Raw genomic sequence first — 19,705 nt, 5'->3', positions numbered from 1 at the left:
TTGTGTATGATAGTGTGGGTTATACTTCTTAAAGGACCTTTTATTTGGCAATTTTAGGTTTGCAATTTAGGTCTATATAAAGGGCTCTATTGGTTTGATTTTTCATTAACAAAACAAACATAATAGAGACAAAACTAGATGGGGAGGGAAATAGGAATCGGTAAGCTTGGGTGATCTTATCTAATCTTGAAAGATTAACATATAATTTTCCTTATGTCTGTGTATAATTGCATTGGATTGTATAACCAAATATTGTACTAAACCTTGACAAAAATAATTGGACATTATATATAGAATATAGAACAGATCTATTGATAGCTCATGGCTTGTATTGTCTATATTGATAAAATGGATTCATGACATTGTTGGAAGCATAGTTGTTATTTGTTGTTTTAGTTTTGGTGCTTGGACTTTTATATTAATGCTTTTATGTATTTGGGTATCATGAATTGCTTAAAATTACAATATACTTCGTACTATTTTGGGCTGGCCTTAAATTAGTGGGGAAAAATTAAAAAAAAAGTTTGGATTGGTTAAGACCATAGCTTAGCAGATGTTTATGTTTGTGTTTGACTTGAATATGCTTCAGAATTTATTAGTTGTACTGATCAAAGGATTAGAATGGACATTATTATTGTGGCTAAATTGTTTTTTCTTTGTTAGTCTTGTTTTGTGATGAATAGTTTAGATGCAATCTTGGTCTCGAAGTAATTAGATGTTTGTATTAGTAATAAAATACATTATTTGTTGATAATGGATGATGCTTAACGTTTTTGATGACTTTTTTGTTCCTAATTGGTAATTTTATTTTTGATTTTGTTCTATCTTTTGGTGTAGGTTTTAAAGCAGGGTAGCTGTTTGCCTGTGCTGCACAGTCTACTGTAAGTGTTCATGGTCATTTCTTTGTGCTTTGCTTTACTAGGTGGTGTTTTTTCTGAAATATTATTGTTTTGTTAATGCATGTGTTACTGTGGGTGAGTGTGTTGGTTTTGTATATTGTTGTTATGTGGTTTGGATTTAGCTTGTTACATGTCCATGTTGATTTTTTGTATTGTTTGTTGGGTGGCGCTGTAATTGTTTATGCTTTAAGGGTGATAGGAGGATGTATTTTGTCTATTGTGGGTCTAATTTATGTGCTTGCTGAATTTTTGGTTAGGGATTTAGTATTTTTTAGGCCCTGCTAAGATGTTAGAGGTGCAAATTAGGTTCCGTCACTTGCTGTCGTGATGCCTTATAGTTGCTTAGCTTTTGATGGTATATGTTCGTTATGCACATAGGTCATGAGGCCAGAACCGTTGAAAGTTAGCATTTCGTTTCAGTGCTTGCTGAATCAGGTTATTGGTTTCCTGAAGTTTGCAGTCCCTACTTACAGCTTGGCTAGTGTTTCTGGAAATGCCGTTAACCTTACTCTAGTTACTGACTGTGTTCTTTCCCCTTACATTTTTTAGGGCGGTCCTGCTGTTACCCTTGATGCTTCTCGTGAAAGGGCTGCTGAACAAGCAACTAGGTTTTTACGGGCAGAATATGGACTATAGATTCATGATTTGAGTGCAGAGAGCATGTATAGGCTTGATCTATGTGCGGGGCTTTGACGTTGACTCATTAAATAAGCCGATATCAAAAGATAAGAACAAGTGGCTTGTTCCACCAGTTAGAACACAGGGTGACAAATACATATGCATTGATCACATTGATGTGCTGCGTGTAGTTGTTTCTGCAACTAAGGCGAGGGTTTCTACAATTAAGGTAGCTGAGCTTGCTGCAGCAAAGTGGGTGGCTTGGTTGACAGTGTATCCCCCTGGTAGTGTTGGAATGGAGTGTGTTTATAGCCAAATGGTTAGCACTTGCAAGGCTGCAAAGCAGGATGCTACGAAGCGAGCTATTCTGTTATTGCGTGTCTGTTATTATGAGACATAGTCGATTTGAACTATGGCAAAGGGGTTTATTCTAGTATTAAGTGTTCACTATCTAAGGAGAGCTACATGTCGGTTAGGGAGCGTGTCATTGGGAAGCAAGGGGAATTGCATCTAGCTCCCTATATTGGTGGGGGTAATTGCTTGACACCTTGTTCTGGTTATCACAAGATTCCAACCCCTGCATTACCTCCAGCAGCTCCTCGTAAGCCTAAGGCTTCGTCTTCATTTGGTCAACAAGCTGCTCAGTGTTCTGCTCCTGTTCTTGATGGTTTATTTGTACCAGTCCCTGATAACTTAGAAGCAGTGTTTAAGCGTAGGAAGATGTAGTTTAGTTTGGTTGGCACCTTGTAGTTTGGTTGGACTTTATAGTGTATAAGTTTATGAGACTAAGCTGTGTGAGCATTAGTTTGTCGTTTTAGTTTGCTGCTGCTTACTTAGGTCCAGTTTGTTTTTTCCTTCTTTTTACTATTGGCCTATGAGATGTAATGTTAAGCTTAATTAAAGCAGGACCATGTATGTTATGCGCTGTTGTTGTTTTGAATGGAATGAGTTATGCATTGTTTGACTTTCGCTGGTTATGTTTTGGCGCTTGTTTACTATTAGCTTAAACTATTTCCTGCTTTACATTGTGCTTATCTACTTTGACGACTTTAACCTGTAATGTATTGCAGAATACAGGGTTCTATTAGTTTGTTACATTGCAGCTTGTTGGCTTAGTGACTTCTGAAATGGGTATGTGTTTACCATAGTGTAAGGTGGAGTTAATAAGAAATGTTACATAGATTTCTAGCTAAAAAATAAGTTAGTTGTTTGAAAATTGCCATTATAATGTATATTGTTGGTCCTGATGTTATGTAAGGGTCATTATAGATAAGTTTACAGATAGTGGAAATTATGTGAGGCAACGTGCTAGCAAACTTTCACGTGCAAATTGTGCACTTTTGGAGCCAGTTAAAATCAGGTGGGATTAGGTTATTAAGCATATGCTTTTTGTTATTAGGTTCTTGCATGTTAACAACTTATGGTTGTGAAATTAATAAGGTGTTTGACAGTAGTGCAAATAAGGCATGTAAGAGCAGTGGCCAAGCTAAGGCAAGGTTAAACACAAATCCAAAACAAGCTTCTCTAAAGAAACACAGTAAGCATGTTGTTCTCATTCTGTTTTTCAATTTGATGTGAGCTAGAAGTTGTGTTTAACTTTTTCTTTTTAAATGTATGATTGATTGTTGCTGTTACGTATTCAGAGGAACCAAATGGACTGTCAAGTATAAATTCAGAAGGTGAGGCATAGAAAATAGTTATTTCATAAAAAGAGATATGTTTGGCAAAAATCATTAGATCATTGTTTGGGAGTTGCCGTTGCAATGTGTATTGCTGATTCTAATGCTTTGTCAGGGTTTATTATAGATATGTTTGAAAATAGTGCAATTTATGTGAGGCAGCGTGCCAGCAAGCGTTCACGTGCAGTTTGAGCACTTTCAGATCCAAATAAATTCAGGTTGGAATAGATTATTAAGAGTGTGTTTTCAGGTCTTGGTTGTTAGCATATTAATAGTTCATGGTTTTGAATTAAGTGCCATTTGTTGATAATGGTGCAAACCAAGCACGTAAGATCAGTGGTAAGACTAAGGGAATGCCAAAGACAATTCATAAACAACTTTCTCCGAAAAAAGATATCATTGTGATTTTGAATATGTTATGATCTGTTTGTGGTATTTAACCCTTTTTTTAACAACAGAGGGAACAATTGTTGCCGTTACTTATTTAGAGCGGATAGAAAGACTTTCAAGAATAAATTCAATTAGGTTGGGATAGCTTCCTTTTGTGTTGGCTTTCTTTGTAGGATATAATCATGCTTTGCTTTATTTCTTTGTGTTATGTTTGTGTGTTCAGTGAAGAAGGTGAAAGTAGTGCGCAGGGTGCGCGTAGGAATAGCAAGAAGAAATCACAACCCAAGGCAAAGGTATCAAAACCTCCGGCTCCAAAAAAGAAGGGTAATCATAGGTTAATTAATTATTCCTATTACTGTTCCATGTTTATTAGATAGTTTGTGATTTTAAAAGTGATGCTAAGCAGCAAAACCAGCTGCTATTATTAGTCAGCCACTTCCACCAACTCCTTTACGGCTGGAGCCTGCACATTACTATCTTAAGTGCGGAGCCAAGAAGTTTCAATATGAATGGCTCCATTTTTGTTGTGGAAATGGAAGTATTCGGATTGCAACAAATGACTTGCCTGCTGAACTTCATTGACTCTTTACATCTCAAGATGAGGATGCATTGCATTTTAGACAGTATTCTCGGATGTACAACAATTTATTTGCATTTTGCTCTCTTGGAGGCGATTATAATGCGAAGACTTACAAGGGAATTTATGTTTTCTTACTGCATGGTCAGATTTATCACAACTTGCCTGATTTATTACCAGAAAATGAAAAGCCCAAGTACTTGCAGCTTTATTTTTATGATGCACAGTTTGAGGCTACACACAGAACAAAAAATTTTCATGGGGTTAGAAGAGACATAGTAGACATTTTGATGCGAGTCACAAGTGCAAACCCTTATGCTCGGTTTTTTTAGATCATTAAGAGAGCTGACCATAACTCATGCTACACAAATACCTATTAATTAAAGCACAGTATTAGATCAGCGAGTGTATAATGCACCATCAACTGATGAAGTGGCGGCTATATGGCCGGACAACATGTCTTCCAGTGATTACAGTAGTCTATATATTGTTGTAGCAGGCAAATCCAGTAACAGACATCGGATATATCACTATTATGGATGTTATGATCCCTTACAATATCCTCTTTTATTTCCATATGATGAGTGTGTGGTACCTGGTTTTTAGTGGACAAAGATTAGTTTATAAAAGGTTCCACTTAAGTGTCTAATAAGACTTATAAGTAAAGACTTAGAGTCGCCACCTTATTTTTATCCGAATAAGGACGGATTTTAAAACAGTCAATAAAAAAAATCAACTGTTAACTCCATAAAAAGAAATAAGGCATAGGGTTCGGGGTTTAGGTTAAGAGAATCGAACATCTGGAACTCGTCTTCCCTTCCGTTCTAAGGAACGGGCTCTTACTATTGCGTTGTTAAGAATCAAGTTTTAAGACATGTAAACCACATTAAAAAAAATTAATATAAGGTAGGTTTGAGCACCAAAGTTGCACTACGTACCGATCATAGCGAGATTTTGAATTCACTCACGGATCAAAACCTTCGTAGTTCGGACAGATGCCATGATTTAAATAACCAATTCCATTGGGTTTTTAATTTAGGTATTTGACATAAACGTTATTTTTTTGTAAGTGGGATCTTAGTGATCTTTGACGGATTCACTCATAAAAGTAAAATGAACCACCTTGGTTGAGGAAAATCACCCCGATTAGTGATCACCAAAAATGTCTTTTGAAGAAGACAATTCAACAAATGCGTCCCAATTGACGACTTTTTTAGTGGGTCAAGGTATTTTTTGGAGTGAAACTGTAAGGGTTCACTATATAATCTCACTTTGGGTTTCAAATTCACTCGAAGGTAATTTTTGTAAGGTTTTAAGGGTTATGTGTTTAGGCTTAATGGAATTGACCAAATAAAACACGACACCTGTCAAGGCCTTACTTCCAAATAAAAGGGAACAATAAACTATTTAATTATATTCGATTTTCAATTAATCCATCGGGTAATTATAATGGGATATAAGCTTATTTTTATGGAGATGGATAATTGTTACAACCTTATACAACTAAATAATTAATCTTAACCTCATGTTTGGAAATGAGGCCATAACCTTATATTAACTATCATTAATTATTAGAAATAAACAAGCAAAGTTATGATTCATTCTTGTGTCACAAAAGGGTTTGAAATAAAAGAGTTCACGAAATTATAAAAGAAAATAATGTTTGTTAAAACTTTATTTCTAAAGTCATCTTAAAATAAAATAAAAGATTCTTAAAATAACACTTAGAATTAAAGCTGGTTAAAACTCTTATTTCTAAAGTCATTTTTAAAATAAGATTAAAGACATTTTAATTAAAACTCCATGAATTAAGAAGTATATAGTGTAATATAGGTTTCATACCACCATTAGTTCTTTAAAAATAAATTAATACAATTTTTAAAAAGCAATTAAGAGAAAAACGTGCATATTTCATATCTTTGATATCTTGAACTAAAAAATCATTAAAAATCATAGAAAAATCGAAAAAATTATTGTGAGATATGGTTGGAAAGCTCTTGAAAAGTTCTAGCACTTGAGATAAATAAATGGAACTGATTCTAGTCGTAAGGGTTTTTTTACAGGCCATCTTTGGGTCGTGGTAAGTAATTCTTTACTCTTGAACAACCTTTGCTTAAACCCTTAATTCCTTAGGTCTTTAAGTTCACTTTAAGAAATAAATAATTCTTTAAAATATATATTAGGCAATCACATGAATGTATTAACCTTTCATATTTAAAATGCATTGTAAAGAGATGCAATGCAAAATGCAATTAACCCCCCACTTTATAACCTATCACCTCACCAATAGGCTTGGCTTTCTAATGTGGAGTAATGAGAGATTTAGGGCTAATTTAGCACCTAATATTGTCATTACCCCTATTGGTGACATCACATGAAACAAACACATTAGTTAGCATAATAATAATAATTAAGGAAATTAAGAAAGGAATAAAGATAATACCTCGAACTAGATGTAGCAATTTTTTGGATAACCCTTCTTACTTATCAAGGATGAAAGGATGATCACTCCTTAATTAAAGTGCAATAAAAGAGACTAAGTGATTTTTTTTGGAATTTTGAGATATTAAAGGGAATTAATGCAAAAATAAAGCTAAAGAACTTTTTTTTGATTTTTGATTAGAGAAAATAAACTTAAAAAATAAAGCTAAATCTTGAGAAAAAACCTCTTTTTTTTTGGTTTTTAATATAGACTTACTAATATTTTTTAATAAGGATAATAAAAAAAATAATGCTTGAACTTGAAATATTTTTGTGTTGTTTTTTTTTTTTTTTATAGAAATTAAAGATGATAACAACTCTTAAATAAAAATAACAATATCAACTTAATTATAAGATGCTTTTAATAAGCTAATAATTTAAAAATTAAGCTAAATTAGAGAGATTTTAACTAAAGCAAAGATTAGAGGAGAAAATTTTTTAGAGAGAATTTTTAGAGAGAGAATTTGTAGGATTTTTTGGTGTGTCTAAAACTTGAGAATTAGGGGGTATTTATAGAAAAATAAAGGGGTTAATTTGTAAATAAAAAAAGTAAATAAATTAAAAATCAAGGATTATTTTGGTAAATATAAAGATTTTGGTAATAATGAGAATCCTTGATATTAAATTCTTTCGTTTTATATGCAACAAACTTACTTAATCTGTTTTGCAACACTTAAACTGATAAAATAAAGAAAACCGTAATAAAATCAACTCTAATATTCACATAAAAAGGTTCTAAAATGCCATGGTATTACAAAAAAAGAAAATATATGATTAAGTTATGTCACAACTCAGTAATACTCACATGATATACGATAGCAGAGTGCCTAAATTTATTTAGTAACTATTATACTTACCAGGGTATTAAAACAACACTTATAAAATAAATATCAGCTCTGAGAAGTCATCTATGAAAGTTACACAAAGACATTAGGTTACAATACTAATAGGATTGGACAAAATATTTCAGAGCTTATAAAAAAAGTAAAAACAATAACCCCTGACCTTATTAGACAGTACATATAAATTTACCCAAGAACATCTAAACATACCGCAAAACCTTAAAAGTGCGAGCATTACAAATAATAACCCTTACTAAAAGTATAAAGTAAGGTAAATCATATAAAATCATAAGATTGACATGGTCAAAGTGAAAATACACCATGTAAAATCATACAATATTAAGTCATACGACATAAATTTCAGGTAGTCAAGAGTAAACTATATTCCCTTGATCGAATGACCTTAAAAAAAGGTGAACCCTTATCTTGCTTTACTCTACATAAAACACAAATTTATATTTATCATAGTCGTAAAAAAAAAAAGATACAAAACTAGATCAAAACAACAGGAAAACAAATAAAACAGAAGACCAAATTCACGTCGGCAACGTAAATTAACGTAATGGAAATTACTATTTGGAATAGTGTCAAATAGTGTTTTGAATAGTGAAATGCAATACATGACACGTCTGGAATCCAGCTGTCCCAATTAGCGTCAGATAAATATTGATTCAATTGGTCCAAATTGAAATTTATTGGATACAATATTAACTGCAGGGGATAAAAACAGGTGACGTTATTTAACTATTGACAATTGCTTATCAAATCTGACGAAAGAATACACAAACTAGACTGAGTAAACAAACAAAAAAAAAATTAAAAAAATAAAAAAATAAAAAAATAAAAAAATAAAAAAAAAAGAAAGAAAAAGGAAACAAACGTGAATGTCAGAACTATTAAGATACCAAAATGAAGATAATCATGCAACATCATTCACAGAAACTCAATACACGATCCGAATTTTCAGCTGTCTTTACTATTCATACATACTTCATTACTACGCGTTGTATTAACAAGTGTTTCCCGTTTATTCTCGTCCATACAATACTCAATTATCCTTAGATAAATATCGATGGGTTTGGTCCGAACTTATATTTATCGGATCAAGTATTATCTGCGGGACAAAAAGACAAAGACATTATAACAAGCGTACATAAAAGGAGGTCCCTTTAGCACTACAACATATAGTACCCATTTAGGTGTGGGGATGTTTGTCATTTCCTATGTTGGTTGGGCATGAGTCTTTAGAGTAGTGGACTTTATAGCTTAGGTAAATTGGTCATATAATAGAGTAGTGCACAAATCGCAAAAATCACTAGATAAAATAAAAAGAATAAAATTTACTCTAATAGTCTAAGTGAACATACGATATACTTATTGTACTCTAAAGGAGTAAACAACGCTTGTTTATAAAGAAAATGACATATTCCCCTGGCGAGACAAAAAATATTGTACTTTATACTATACGATTATTATACATATACATATAAATATACGGTCTAAAATACTTACTTTTTACTATAAAAAGAAATTACCCTTATCCAAAATCTCCACTCACCACTTAATTCTTATCTTCTTCCATCTTCCTCCTTACCCGAAAAAACCAAACAAAAAAAAACACTATTAAACTCGGCCACCATGTTTCAAGAAAACCAGGAAGATCAACCTGTCTTCACCTTTGAGGAAGACATGAGGATGATAAGGGTGTACTTCATGTACATTGTGGGGCTAGTGGTCCTCCTAATGGCTGTATTAATTTACTTGTTAATCCACAAGTAAAGCCCGAAATTACTTCGGTGGAGTAGGGTAAAAATACATGTAGTGTTAGCTGTACTTCTATATTTTGTAATTTAGTAGTTTAGAAGTACAAATTGTAACATGTATTTTGGAAATTATAAATAAAAATCATTATTATTACTTGTTTTCTTCGTTTTAACTAATAAAACAAACGTCATTAAGTTTATAAAATATATTTAGCAAAATAATAATAATTATTTGCAAAAAAGATAACTATAATAATAAAAGATAATTAATTACAAAAGTAAGATCAAAATTTGGTGTCTACAGAGTGTGGGTGGAGTCAAGGTATGCGGAAGATTTATAGGAGTTCACAGCAGGAAGCCTTAATGGATGTTAGCCCTATTGCTTCCTGTGTTGTTCATTCAGAGGAGGGTTTCATAGAAGAAGAAGCAAAACGTAAGTATTTAGTCGCAGGCAAATTGCTTTCCTAATTGAATATACTATAGTTGCAGTGCTGCATTTAAAGCCTTATTTTACATCCTAATTTTGCAAACAAGTGCAGTAGACTCTTCAGGGAGCTCTAAAAGGCATATTTCTCCAAGAGAATATTATGCCTACAAGCTACAGATTAGGCCAGGGAATATGCTTCTCCGTGGAAGCCGATGCTTTCAACAATACATTGTTGATATGTATGTCAAAATCGAAAACACAAGGCTTGATTTTTTCAGAAGAAACCAGCAAATGATACGAGTAGATTTGTATCAGGGGATTTTAGATATTGTTAAAGATGGGGAGAAAAGTGCTAGCAATATTGGTCGGCGAGTTATTTTGCCCCCAACCTTTATAGGTGGACCTCGTGATATGAAGAGGCGATACTTAAATGCTATGGCTCTTGTGCAGCGATTTGGCAAGCCATATCTCTTTTTTACTATGACATGTAATGCTAGATGGCGAAATAATAGTTGAGCTTGCTGAGGGAGAAGTTGCAGCTGATCGTCTAGATGTTATTGCTAGTGTGTTTAGAGCCAAGTTAATTGCTTTGAAAAAACAAATAATGGAAGATTTGGAAAGGTGGCAGCCATAGTTTATGTTATTGAATTCCACAAAAGAGGTTTGCCACATGCTCATTTTCTCATTATTTTAGAACATGGGTATAAACTTTCAGGTCCTTCAGATTATGATAAGTTTGTCAGTGCAGAAATTCCTTCAGCCGATTCTCTAGAATTGTGCAAAATCATTTTAAGACACATGATGCATGATCCTTGTGGTAGTTTAAACCCTGATTGTGGATGCATGAAAAAGAAAAATTGGAGAAGAGACCACTACTATTGAAGATGGGTTCCTATTGTATAAGAGGCGGAACACAGGAGAACATGTAAGGATACGTGGTGCTACCCTTGATAACCGATGGGTTATTCCTTATAATCCATACTTATCATTGTTGTTTGACTGTCATTTAAATGTTGAAGTGTGTTCTACTATTCAGGAAGTGAAATACCTTTATAAATATGTTTACAAGGGCCATGATAGTGTTTCTTTTAATATTGTTGGAGAAAATAATCAGGGTGTTGATGAGATTGAGAATTTTCAAGCTGGTCGATGGGTTTCTCCTTGTGAAGCAACTTGGAGAATATTTGGGTTTGATCTGTTTGAAATGACTCCTTCTGTTATGGTGTTGCCAGTGCACTTGCCCAATATGCAGATTATTTACCTAAGGTCTAATGAAAATCTTGATTCAGTAATTCAGAATGACAAAAGAAGCAAAATTGCTTTAGCAGAATTTTTTAGCTTAAACGCACGCATTCCTGGGGGTACAGGTCTCCGGTATACTGAAATGATTTCAAATTACAGGTAAGATAGTAATCATAAGGTCTGGATTAAAAGAAGTTACAAAAAAAATGTTAAACGGATGGCCTTTGTGGTTCCTGCAGAAGAAGAACGTTTCTTTTTGTATTTGTTACTTGGTAAGGTTGTGAGTCCTGCGTCATTTGAACATTTGAGGACTGTTAATGGATTTGGTACTCTACTTTTCAAGAAGCTGCAATCAAACAAGGTCTGTTTCAGGAAGACAATGCCACTAATGCCTATATGGAAGAGGCAGCAGAGGCACAAATGCCATCAGCAATGCGCCAACTATTTGCAACACTGCTCATATTTTGTCAGCCATGTAATCCGGATGTGCTTTGGGTTCGCTTTTATAGTTCCTTGTCTGAAGATTTCAAGCATAAATATCCTAATTGCCAGTCTAAGGTTATGAAATTAATTGTGAGGGAGGTAGAAAGCAGCCTAGAATCTATGGGGAAGTCATTGGAAAATTTTGGGTTGGGCCATTTGATAGATGAAACAGATGATAGAATTCGTGTTACAAAGGATATTGCAGATGCTCTAAAGGCACCCATTCCTCCAGAATGTCTTGATTGTCAAGGCAAGCTAAATGCAGCTCAGGCAAGTGCATTCAACAACATCATGTGCTATATCCAAGATGGCAAACCTGGGTGGTTTTTTGTGGATGGGCCAGGTGGAATTGGGAAAATTTTCTTGTATAATGCCTTGTATGCTGAGGTGCGCTTATCAAGGAAAATAGTCTTGCCAACAGCAACATCAGGAATAACAGCTTCTAACATTCCTTCTGGCAAGACAGCACATTCTAGATTTAAAATACCATTGGATTCGAAGATATCCCTTGCCTGTGATGTTCCTAAGCAGGAAAACTTGGCTGCTTTAATAAAAGAAACTGCTCTTATAATTGGGATGAAGCTTCTATGGAGCGAGAGAGAATATTGAATCTTTAGATCTATTGCTACGGGATCTCTATGATCATGACAAGCCTTTTGGTGGAAAGGTTATTGTTTATTGAGGAGATTTTAGGCAGGTCTTGCCTATCCTGCCTCGTCGAATGCAAAGAGAGGCTGTTGGTGTAAGTGTAGTTAGCTCCTACATTTGGCCTCTTTTGATTAAATTCCGATTGATAGAAAACATTAGAGCCAAAGAAGACCCTGTGTATTCATCTTTCCTTCTTGCTCTTGGTAATGGGCAGTTACATTCAATTGAAAATTCTTATGTTCAGCTGCCACAACATATTATTAGATATTATGCTCTGGATGAGGATCCTGTTTCTATATTGGCTGCAACAATATTTCCTGAAATTAATGTTCTAGGGTTTGATAGCAGCATATTTAATGAACGAGCAATCATTACACCTATGAATGAAGATGTTGATATCATAAATGATCATATGATTGGCATGTTTCCTGGTATATCTAATACGTATGAAAGTTATGACTCGGTGCTTGATGATAGCTGCACACTATACCCTACCGAGTTCTTGAATTCACTCTTCTCGGGGGGCATGAGTCCTCACAAACTTGAGTTGAAAATAGGCAGCCCTGTTATTTTATTGCGCAATCTAGCACCCTCTAAAGGCATGTGTAATGGAACTCGCCTTATTTGTAGGCGGTTCCTTCCTAATTCTATTATATGTGAGATATTGTCAGGGCATTATAAAGGCACATTCTATTTTGTACCTCGGGTGAATTTAAGGCCTTCGGCTTCTTCTTAGTATCCCTTTCAGTTTGAACGTAAGCAGTTTCCACTGAAATTAAGCTTTGCTATGACAATAAACAAGTCTCAAGGTCAGACACTGAATCGAGTATTAGTATACCTTCCACACCCATGCTTCCCATGCTTCTCTCATGGAAGCTATATGTTGCTCTATATGTGCCAAGAGATCTAACATGGTTACCGTGTATACACCTCGACCGCCAACTGCTGTTCGTGAATCAAGTGTTAAGAATATTGTGTCATATGATGTGCTTCGACTAGCTAATATCATTTAAATGTTATCTACTAGGTAAACTTAAGTTTATTACACTACTTTAAAATGCATAAATTGAAGCGGTTTACTTTGTTTATTATTATTTTATTTGATATATTGATTTAATTTTACTTTGTGTTTTTGCAGCCATTTTGAAAGGTCGGCTTGTAAAAGTTTCCTATTTCGTCAAGACATTGGCTTGAACAAGTTATAATTGTGATGCTTGAATTTCCTTTAGAAAAATGTTACATATTTTAGAGATATGTACATTAGCTAGAATAGCTAGGTTACTTAAATATGCCACCTCTTAAGATAATGTGTACATGCTTTCTAACTTTTCTCATTATATATAAATCTAAATTGAAAGGTTAATATCCTATTTAGCTAGCTTAGTTTAATACACTACTGTGTATTCACAACATTAAATTACAAATAGTACTTTATAGTAAATAATTAGCCTGAATAAGTGATGCATTTCTATGTTGTTTTGTAATGAAAAAATGAAAAAAAAGCAGGAAAAAAAAAGAAATACTGTATTTTCATATGTCAATACAAAAGTCAAAGTCACATTAGTCATATGGCTCAATTAAATTATTTACAGCTGGGCTACTTGTATCATTATACGTCTTGAACTATGAGAAACTTACTATTATCTAGGTAAAATGTATACATTCTTATATCCAGTGGACATTGCACAACTTTACTTTTCTAGCCAGTCAAAATGCTACAGCTATAGAAATAATCCAGTTTTAAGGTTTTTCTTGTTCTATATAAAGATTACTTCCCTCAGCTAAAACGTGCACGTGAATTCTGTTTTAAAGTTGAATTTCTTTGAAGATTATTCTCCCTGATTTCCAACTACTAAGGTAAGTGCATTAATGGTTGTATTCTTATATTCTGAAGTTACTGATTTACTGCTAATTTGTATTTATTAGCATGTTGTGTATATCTTATTTACTGTCATATTTTGATTTGTGTGGTTGTTGATGTGCCTTATAATATGAAACATATTTGTAAATTAGTATGTGACTGCTTACTTATCACTATAATGCAGCTTACCTACACTTTCTATATCAGTTTGCATATAATAACATGTCATATTTAATGTACTTCAGTACAGTAGATCTATTTGGAGGCTTCCTATGTTGTTGGCTATTATAGGGTCAATGCACTTATGGTTGCCTATATTGTATTAAATGCATTATGCATCTTGTTTATAAATACTCACTTTAAGAAAACTTTTTAGTAGTTTATGATGTTGTTGTCTTAGACTTATAAGCAATGCATCTATGTGTTCCTTACTGATTTACCATGACCCGTGTACCATTAAACAGTGACAACTATCTTCTAATACTTTTTTTTACATGCTTATGTATTAGATGAAGCCTCAATATGTTCCTTTAGACAAGCTAACTCCCAAAACCAAGAAATATAAGATCAAAGTTAAAGTCATGGAAAAGTCTCCTGTAAAATACCCAGAAAATAAAAAGGCTTACCAGAAACTTGTCTTTGAAGATGATGAGGTATATTGCTATGATGATTCAGTGCTTATTTTAACAGTTAAAACTAAATTCAATCTGATATTATTCTTGCTATACATATAGGATAACAAAATCAGAGGCACTTTATTTGATGATGAAATTGAGAATTTTCAGAATATATTGGAACATGAGAAGGAGTATATTATAGCACATGCACCGATAAGAAACACTAATGCAATGTATCGCCACTAGGAAGGTGACTACTATTTGTCGTTTGGAGGATCAACTGCAATTCAGTCATTGAATCTTAATACTGGTCCTGTTTTGCCAAACTACATTCCTATTGCTGAAGTTCCACCAATAAGTAGTGCTGATGATCGTTTTGGTAATGTTTGCTTTGTGATTTTGCATATATCTAACACATTTTATCATTTTCAAATCTTCATTAACTTGGTGATTATTACTGCAGACATCCTTAGAGTTGTTGTGTACTTAGAAGACATAAGAAAGAAAAAAACCATCAGCGGCTATAAATTTGATGTGCGCGATGTTATTGTTGTAGATGATAGTGTGCAAAAGTTAGTTGACATTGATACATACATACATACATACATATACATACATACATACACACACACACACACACACACACACACACACACACACACACACACACACACACACACACACACAGATATATATATATATATATATATATATATATATATATATATATATATATATATATATATATATATATATATATATATATATATATTTATTAAATGGCTTTTATTTTATCATGGCTTTTATTTCATCGCGTATTAAAATAATTACTTGCCACATCTACAAGCTTGGTGATGGGCTTGTGATTTCTTTGTATGGAGATCTTGCTACTAAAAACTGTGATCGACTATCAGCTTGGTGTGAATCTTTCATAATAATCAGGTTCCGGCACTTGCAGCCAGCTACTCATACTGGTTTTGATTCTCTTTGCTCATTATTGTACTGGTTATTCTACTAATTTCATACCTTAACACATATTTTATGACTCAGGCTTCTCATTGGCATCCTTTATGTCAACAACTATTTGATCCTAATCCTACTGGCCCAGAAGTTAATGCATTAAAGGCTTGGTGAGCTATTATACTTTACATCTTTAAGTATACTTTATTTGGCTACTTAATTCTTAGTAGTTACATATCTCGTCCAGGATATTAGAGAACCGGGATCGGCTTTCTGATCATATGGGCCATTAGCTGACTATCAGGAAGGCTAGCAGCTTAACTGTTATGATGACTGTTAAACATCTGAATAAGAAAACAGTAATTATTCATTGCTTTTTTTTGTTTAGAGCATCCTAATATACAATAGATCATTTTCACACATGTTTATTCTCTTGCAGTCTACTATAGCCACCGCATATGAGCGCCATTGGATTGAGATTACAATTCCAGATGCTAAATAGGAAGATGTTAATGCCTACATTAGATGCAGTGGATGTAGAAAACGCTGTGATAATGTGGAGATTGTGAAATTCTATTACGACGTATGCAATGCTCAGTGCACTGCAGAAAAGAGGTACATGTTTCCAAGCATAAGGCATTTGTTCTGCAATCTTTCATATTAGTAGCTAAATATGTTTCTTTTCAGAGTTAGTGTTAGCTTCACTGCAATTGATGACACTGGTAGTGTCCGCTTGACTGCATATGGAAAGCAATGTGAAACATTGCTTGGCCTTAAAGACACAGAACTCATACAAAAGAAGGTAAAGTCTTCTAATTAATGCTTAAGCATGTGCCAGCTACCTTGCATTGCAATTGTAATTAACTTTGCAGATCATCTCTAATCTATTATACTGTTTTTGCTATGTAGATGACAGAGTGGCCTGAATTTGAAAATATAGCTTCTGGATTAAAAGAAAAACCACTTAAGCTTGAAGTAGGCCCAACTGGTGCAATTAAGAAGGTTGACTATCTAAAGTGGGTTGTGAAATCAGTTTCTACTGAGTGAAGTTGTAACTGCTTATGCTTCGGGCTTCTGGTAGGAACACAGTTTCTTAGGTACGACTACATAGTCATTTTGGATGTGTTCCTACTGGACACCTTTTGCAAAAATGCTATATTCCTAGCACCTGTTTCATGTCTTTAAATCTTTCTTCAGTGTCATGTAATTCTGAGCTACACTAACATTGCTACTATGTTATATTTTAAAACTTGGTATGTAGTTTCTGCATGCTTATAAGTATCTGATCTTAATGTTATTATGGTTATTGTGTACTAAATGATATGAGTTTGGAGTAGTATATATCAGCATTTTTAATATTTATTTATATTATGTGTCTTTAACAATGCTATTTGAATTCATATAACTTAACTCCTCTCTTGATTAAGGAAAGCCAGTTATGCATTACTTTTATAGTAAATTTATCGCTTATTGTTATTTACAAAGTGCTGATAATACTTCCATTGTTATATAGTAAGAATGTAAATTCATCAAATACCAGCTCATTACCAATGTCTTTGAAACTAATATGCTTATAATGTGCTGCAAGACTTGCTTATAATTATCCATTACAACATACTATCCTAAATAATTTACGAATACTACAAATTGACTTAGCTGATCATCACATTCCATAACATGTAAACATAACACTGTTTTGATGTCACCTTAATATACTCACATATTCTAATTTAAATGTTAAACAAGATCTTTGTCTATTGATTTAATCATTTCAATGATTTTCATGAAATCTCTCATTGTTAAATCTATAGGAACTCATATACTTAATTAGAGATATGGTACAACAACTTTTTAAGAACCAGTAGCCAACACTTGCTGCTTTATGATCTTCATCTCTGTCACCTTTAGCAAGCACATCAGCTTCATTGTGATTAGTTGTTAATTGTCCCTCAACATTTTTAGTTGACATAGCTTCCTCAGTCATTTTACCTCTGCATATTGGGAATTGATTTGAATTACACAAAAGAGCAGTCTTATCAGAATTTTCTATAAACTTTCCTTCTTCTTTTTTCCTTCTTTTAACCTCCTTGATTCAGATATCTCATTTTCTACTACATGCAACTGCATCTTTATATTGACTATTTTTGTTTTTTGACATCTAATCAAAAACCCCTTGCATCAGATAATTGGCCTTGAAAATGAGTTTCTTTATATTTAAGTTCTTGTAGCCTATCTTTTACATTGCGCTTACAGCATGAAAGATGCTTCCTAAGGCATGGGAATTGATTTTCTTCTGCCATCTTAAGATGTAGAGCTAGGATAGCAAATAAGTTATTCAGTATGCTTTTGTAAAACCAACCAAGAAAGGCCAATTTAAACCAAATGAAGCTATAGAAAAAAGTTAACACTTGCTGGAAAAGCATCACACAGTAGTTAAGATTTTCCACACATTTAATATCTACAAAAATACAACCACACCAGCTTATTATCTAGAAGATAAAACACAGGCTCTCAATTGCATACTTATTATCAATCACAGTCTCTGTACATTTCTCTGTATCCTAGTAACACACAATTTAGACAACACTTACAGATGTTTACACTCCACAGAAAAGCAAAACCATACCAGCTGATTATACAGAAAACCAAAGCCAACATCTTAACTTTATTAGCTTTATTGGCTACAATTTCAGTATATTTCCTACCAACCCAAAAGGTTACTTAACATGTAATATACTGATATTAAATTATGCAATGCATTAAAACAATTCAAAATATAAAGAATATATCATTATACATAACTTAGAGTTACTCAAACTTTGTAGATAATGTTAACATATCTGAATGACCTAGCCAATTTCATGTACAAGCAAGCCTTCAATAATCTAAACTTCCTACCTTTGTTTGTGGCTTCTTAGAAAGCAAATCATTGAAGCAAGAAAATGGCATGTTTCATTGATAAGCTAATCATTATCGTTCAAACTCTATATGTTCCTTATTTCATTATAGTAATGCATTATTCCACGATGACGAAGAACCAATTCATATAATAATAGCAATATTAAGATAGACAATATCATATCCATCTAATACATATATAGCCACAATTATTGAATCTGGTAACATTAACCTATGCACAAATTTACATCTGCCTAATCATCCTAGCTGAATTTTTGTGATTATCTCAAAAGTTTAATCTTTTGTCTTAATTTATTGTTTCTTATTATCATTACTAACACTTTTTGATTAAGTTTTCAGTTTTGTTTATTTCAAAAATAAGCTCAGAACATAGAATATCATAGTCATTTCAAAAGCATAATTTTATACAAATGCAGCATAATTTCAAAAGCATAATTAAGTCAAACTTAACTAACTATCTGACTTAATCTTGGAGCTTCTCACAAGCATACTCATTTTAGTAACAATGTGTCATGCACTATTTTGTGCCTAATTACATATGCTTAGTTTGTATATTTTAATTATCATTGATCAGGCCCTGGGAAACTACTTATTATTGTGCATCTTATCTTATCAAAAAGGTGCAGTCTTATTGTGAATATCTCCTTTGTGCTGGTAATGTCAATGCTTCAAAGAAAGTTCATGTTGTCTGACAAAAAGTAGTGCTTCTTAAGGTATCTATTGATGAAATATTAGGGATATATATCTGTGAAACAAAGCTGCTATTGCTAAGCTACTTTGGACTTTAGCTTACAAGAAGGATAGGCTTTAGGTTAGATAGGTTGATAGATATTGTGTAAAAGAAAGGAACATCACATTATGCATGTTCCTAAGTCTTGTTCTTGGGCTTTTAGGGAGATCTTTCAGTGAGTTCTTAATTGGAAAGCTGTACCAGTACTAGCTAATTACTTACACAAAGCTCAATACTTGGTATAAATGCATCACATTCCAAACAAGAGTTGCAAGATTTTATAAGATACACAAAAGCAATACCACTACAATTTATTATCCACTAAACCAAACACAACATCCCAACTCCAGTTACTTAATCAGCTACAATCTAATTATATGAAAAGCACATTACATTACATGAAAAGCATTCATAAATCCTCAGAAAAATTACATGAAAAGCACAATATTAAACAATAGTGTTTCATGTAATGATGGAATTAGCTTTTCATGTAATAATAAAATTTTCTGAGCATTATATAATATACTCTTTAAATTGATTTTAGATACTAAGCATTCATAAAGTACATG

The 19,705-nt window shown here is 33.1% G+C and overlaps 2 protein-coding genes across 2 annotated transcripts; both read left to right on the top strand.

Annotated features, from left to right (window-relative positions):
• Nucleotides 1–9,573: 9,573 nt before the first annotated feature.
• LOC145592214 (uncharacterized) lies at nt 9,574–12,010 on the top strand. The gene is made up of 6 exons (XM_081648671.1): nt 9,574–9,682; nt 9,789–10,133; nt 10,189–10,239; nt 10,392–10,452; nt 10,529–11,043; nt 11,262–12,010. Exons 1-6 carry the CDS (start codon nt 9,574–9,576, stop codon nt 12,008–12,010), a joined length of 1,830 nt encoding a protein of 609 aa, XP_081504797.1.
• A 112-nt stretch (nt 12,011–12,122) lies between these two features.
• LOC145592212 (uncharacterized) lies at nt 12,123–12,785 on the top strand. Its single transcript, XM_081648670.1, has one exon. It carries the CDS (start codon nt 12,123–12,125, stop codon nt 12,783–12,785), a length of 663 nt encoding a protein of 220 aa, XP_081504796.1.
• The last annotated feature ends 6,920 nt before the right edge of the window (nt 12,786–19,705 follow it).

The sequence above is a fragment of the Chenopodium album genome, chromosome 18 (assembly GCF_948465745.1).
Source record: "Chenopodium album chromosome 18, dcCheAlbu1.1, whole genome shotgun sequence".
Classification (NCBI taxonomy): Eukaryota; Viridiplantae; Streptophyta; class Magnoliopsida; order Caryophyllales; family Amaranthaceae; genus Chenopodium; species Chenopodium album.
Note: the sequence above shows the minus strand (reverse complement) of the source record. Positions and strands in the feature narration are given on the sequence as shown.

Coding starts and splice junctions, on each gene's coding strand:
- LOC145592214 (XM_081648671.1), top strand. CDS start 9,574: ATGCGGAAGATTTATAGGAGTTCACAGCAGGAAGCCTTAATGGATGTT. Junction 10,134..10,188: donor GGCTCTTGTGCAGCGATTTG/GCAAGCCATATC, acceptor GCGAAATAATAG/TTGAGCTTGCTGAGGGAGAA. Junction 10,240..10,391: donor TCGTCTAGATGTTATTGCTA/GTGTGTTTAGAG, acceptor ATAAACTTTCAG/GTCCTTCAGATTATGATAAG.
- LOC145592212 (XM_081648670.1), top strand. CDS start 12,123: ATGCAAAGAGAGGCTGTTGGTGTAAGTGTAGTTAGCTCCTACATTTGG.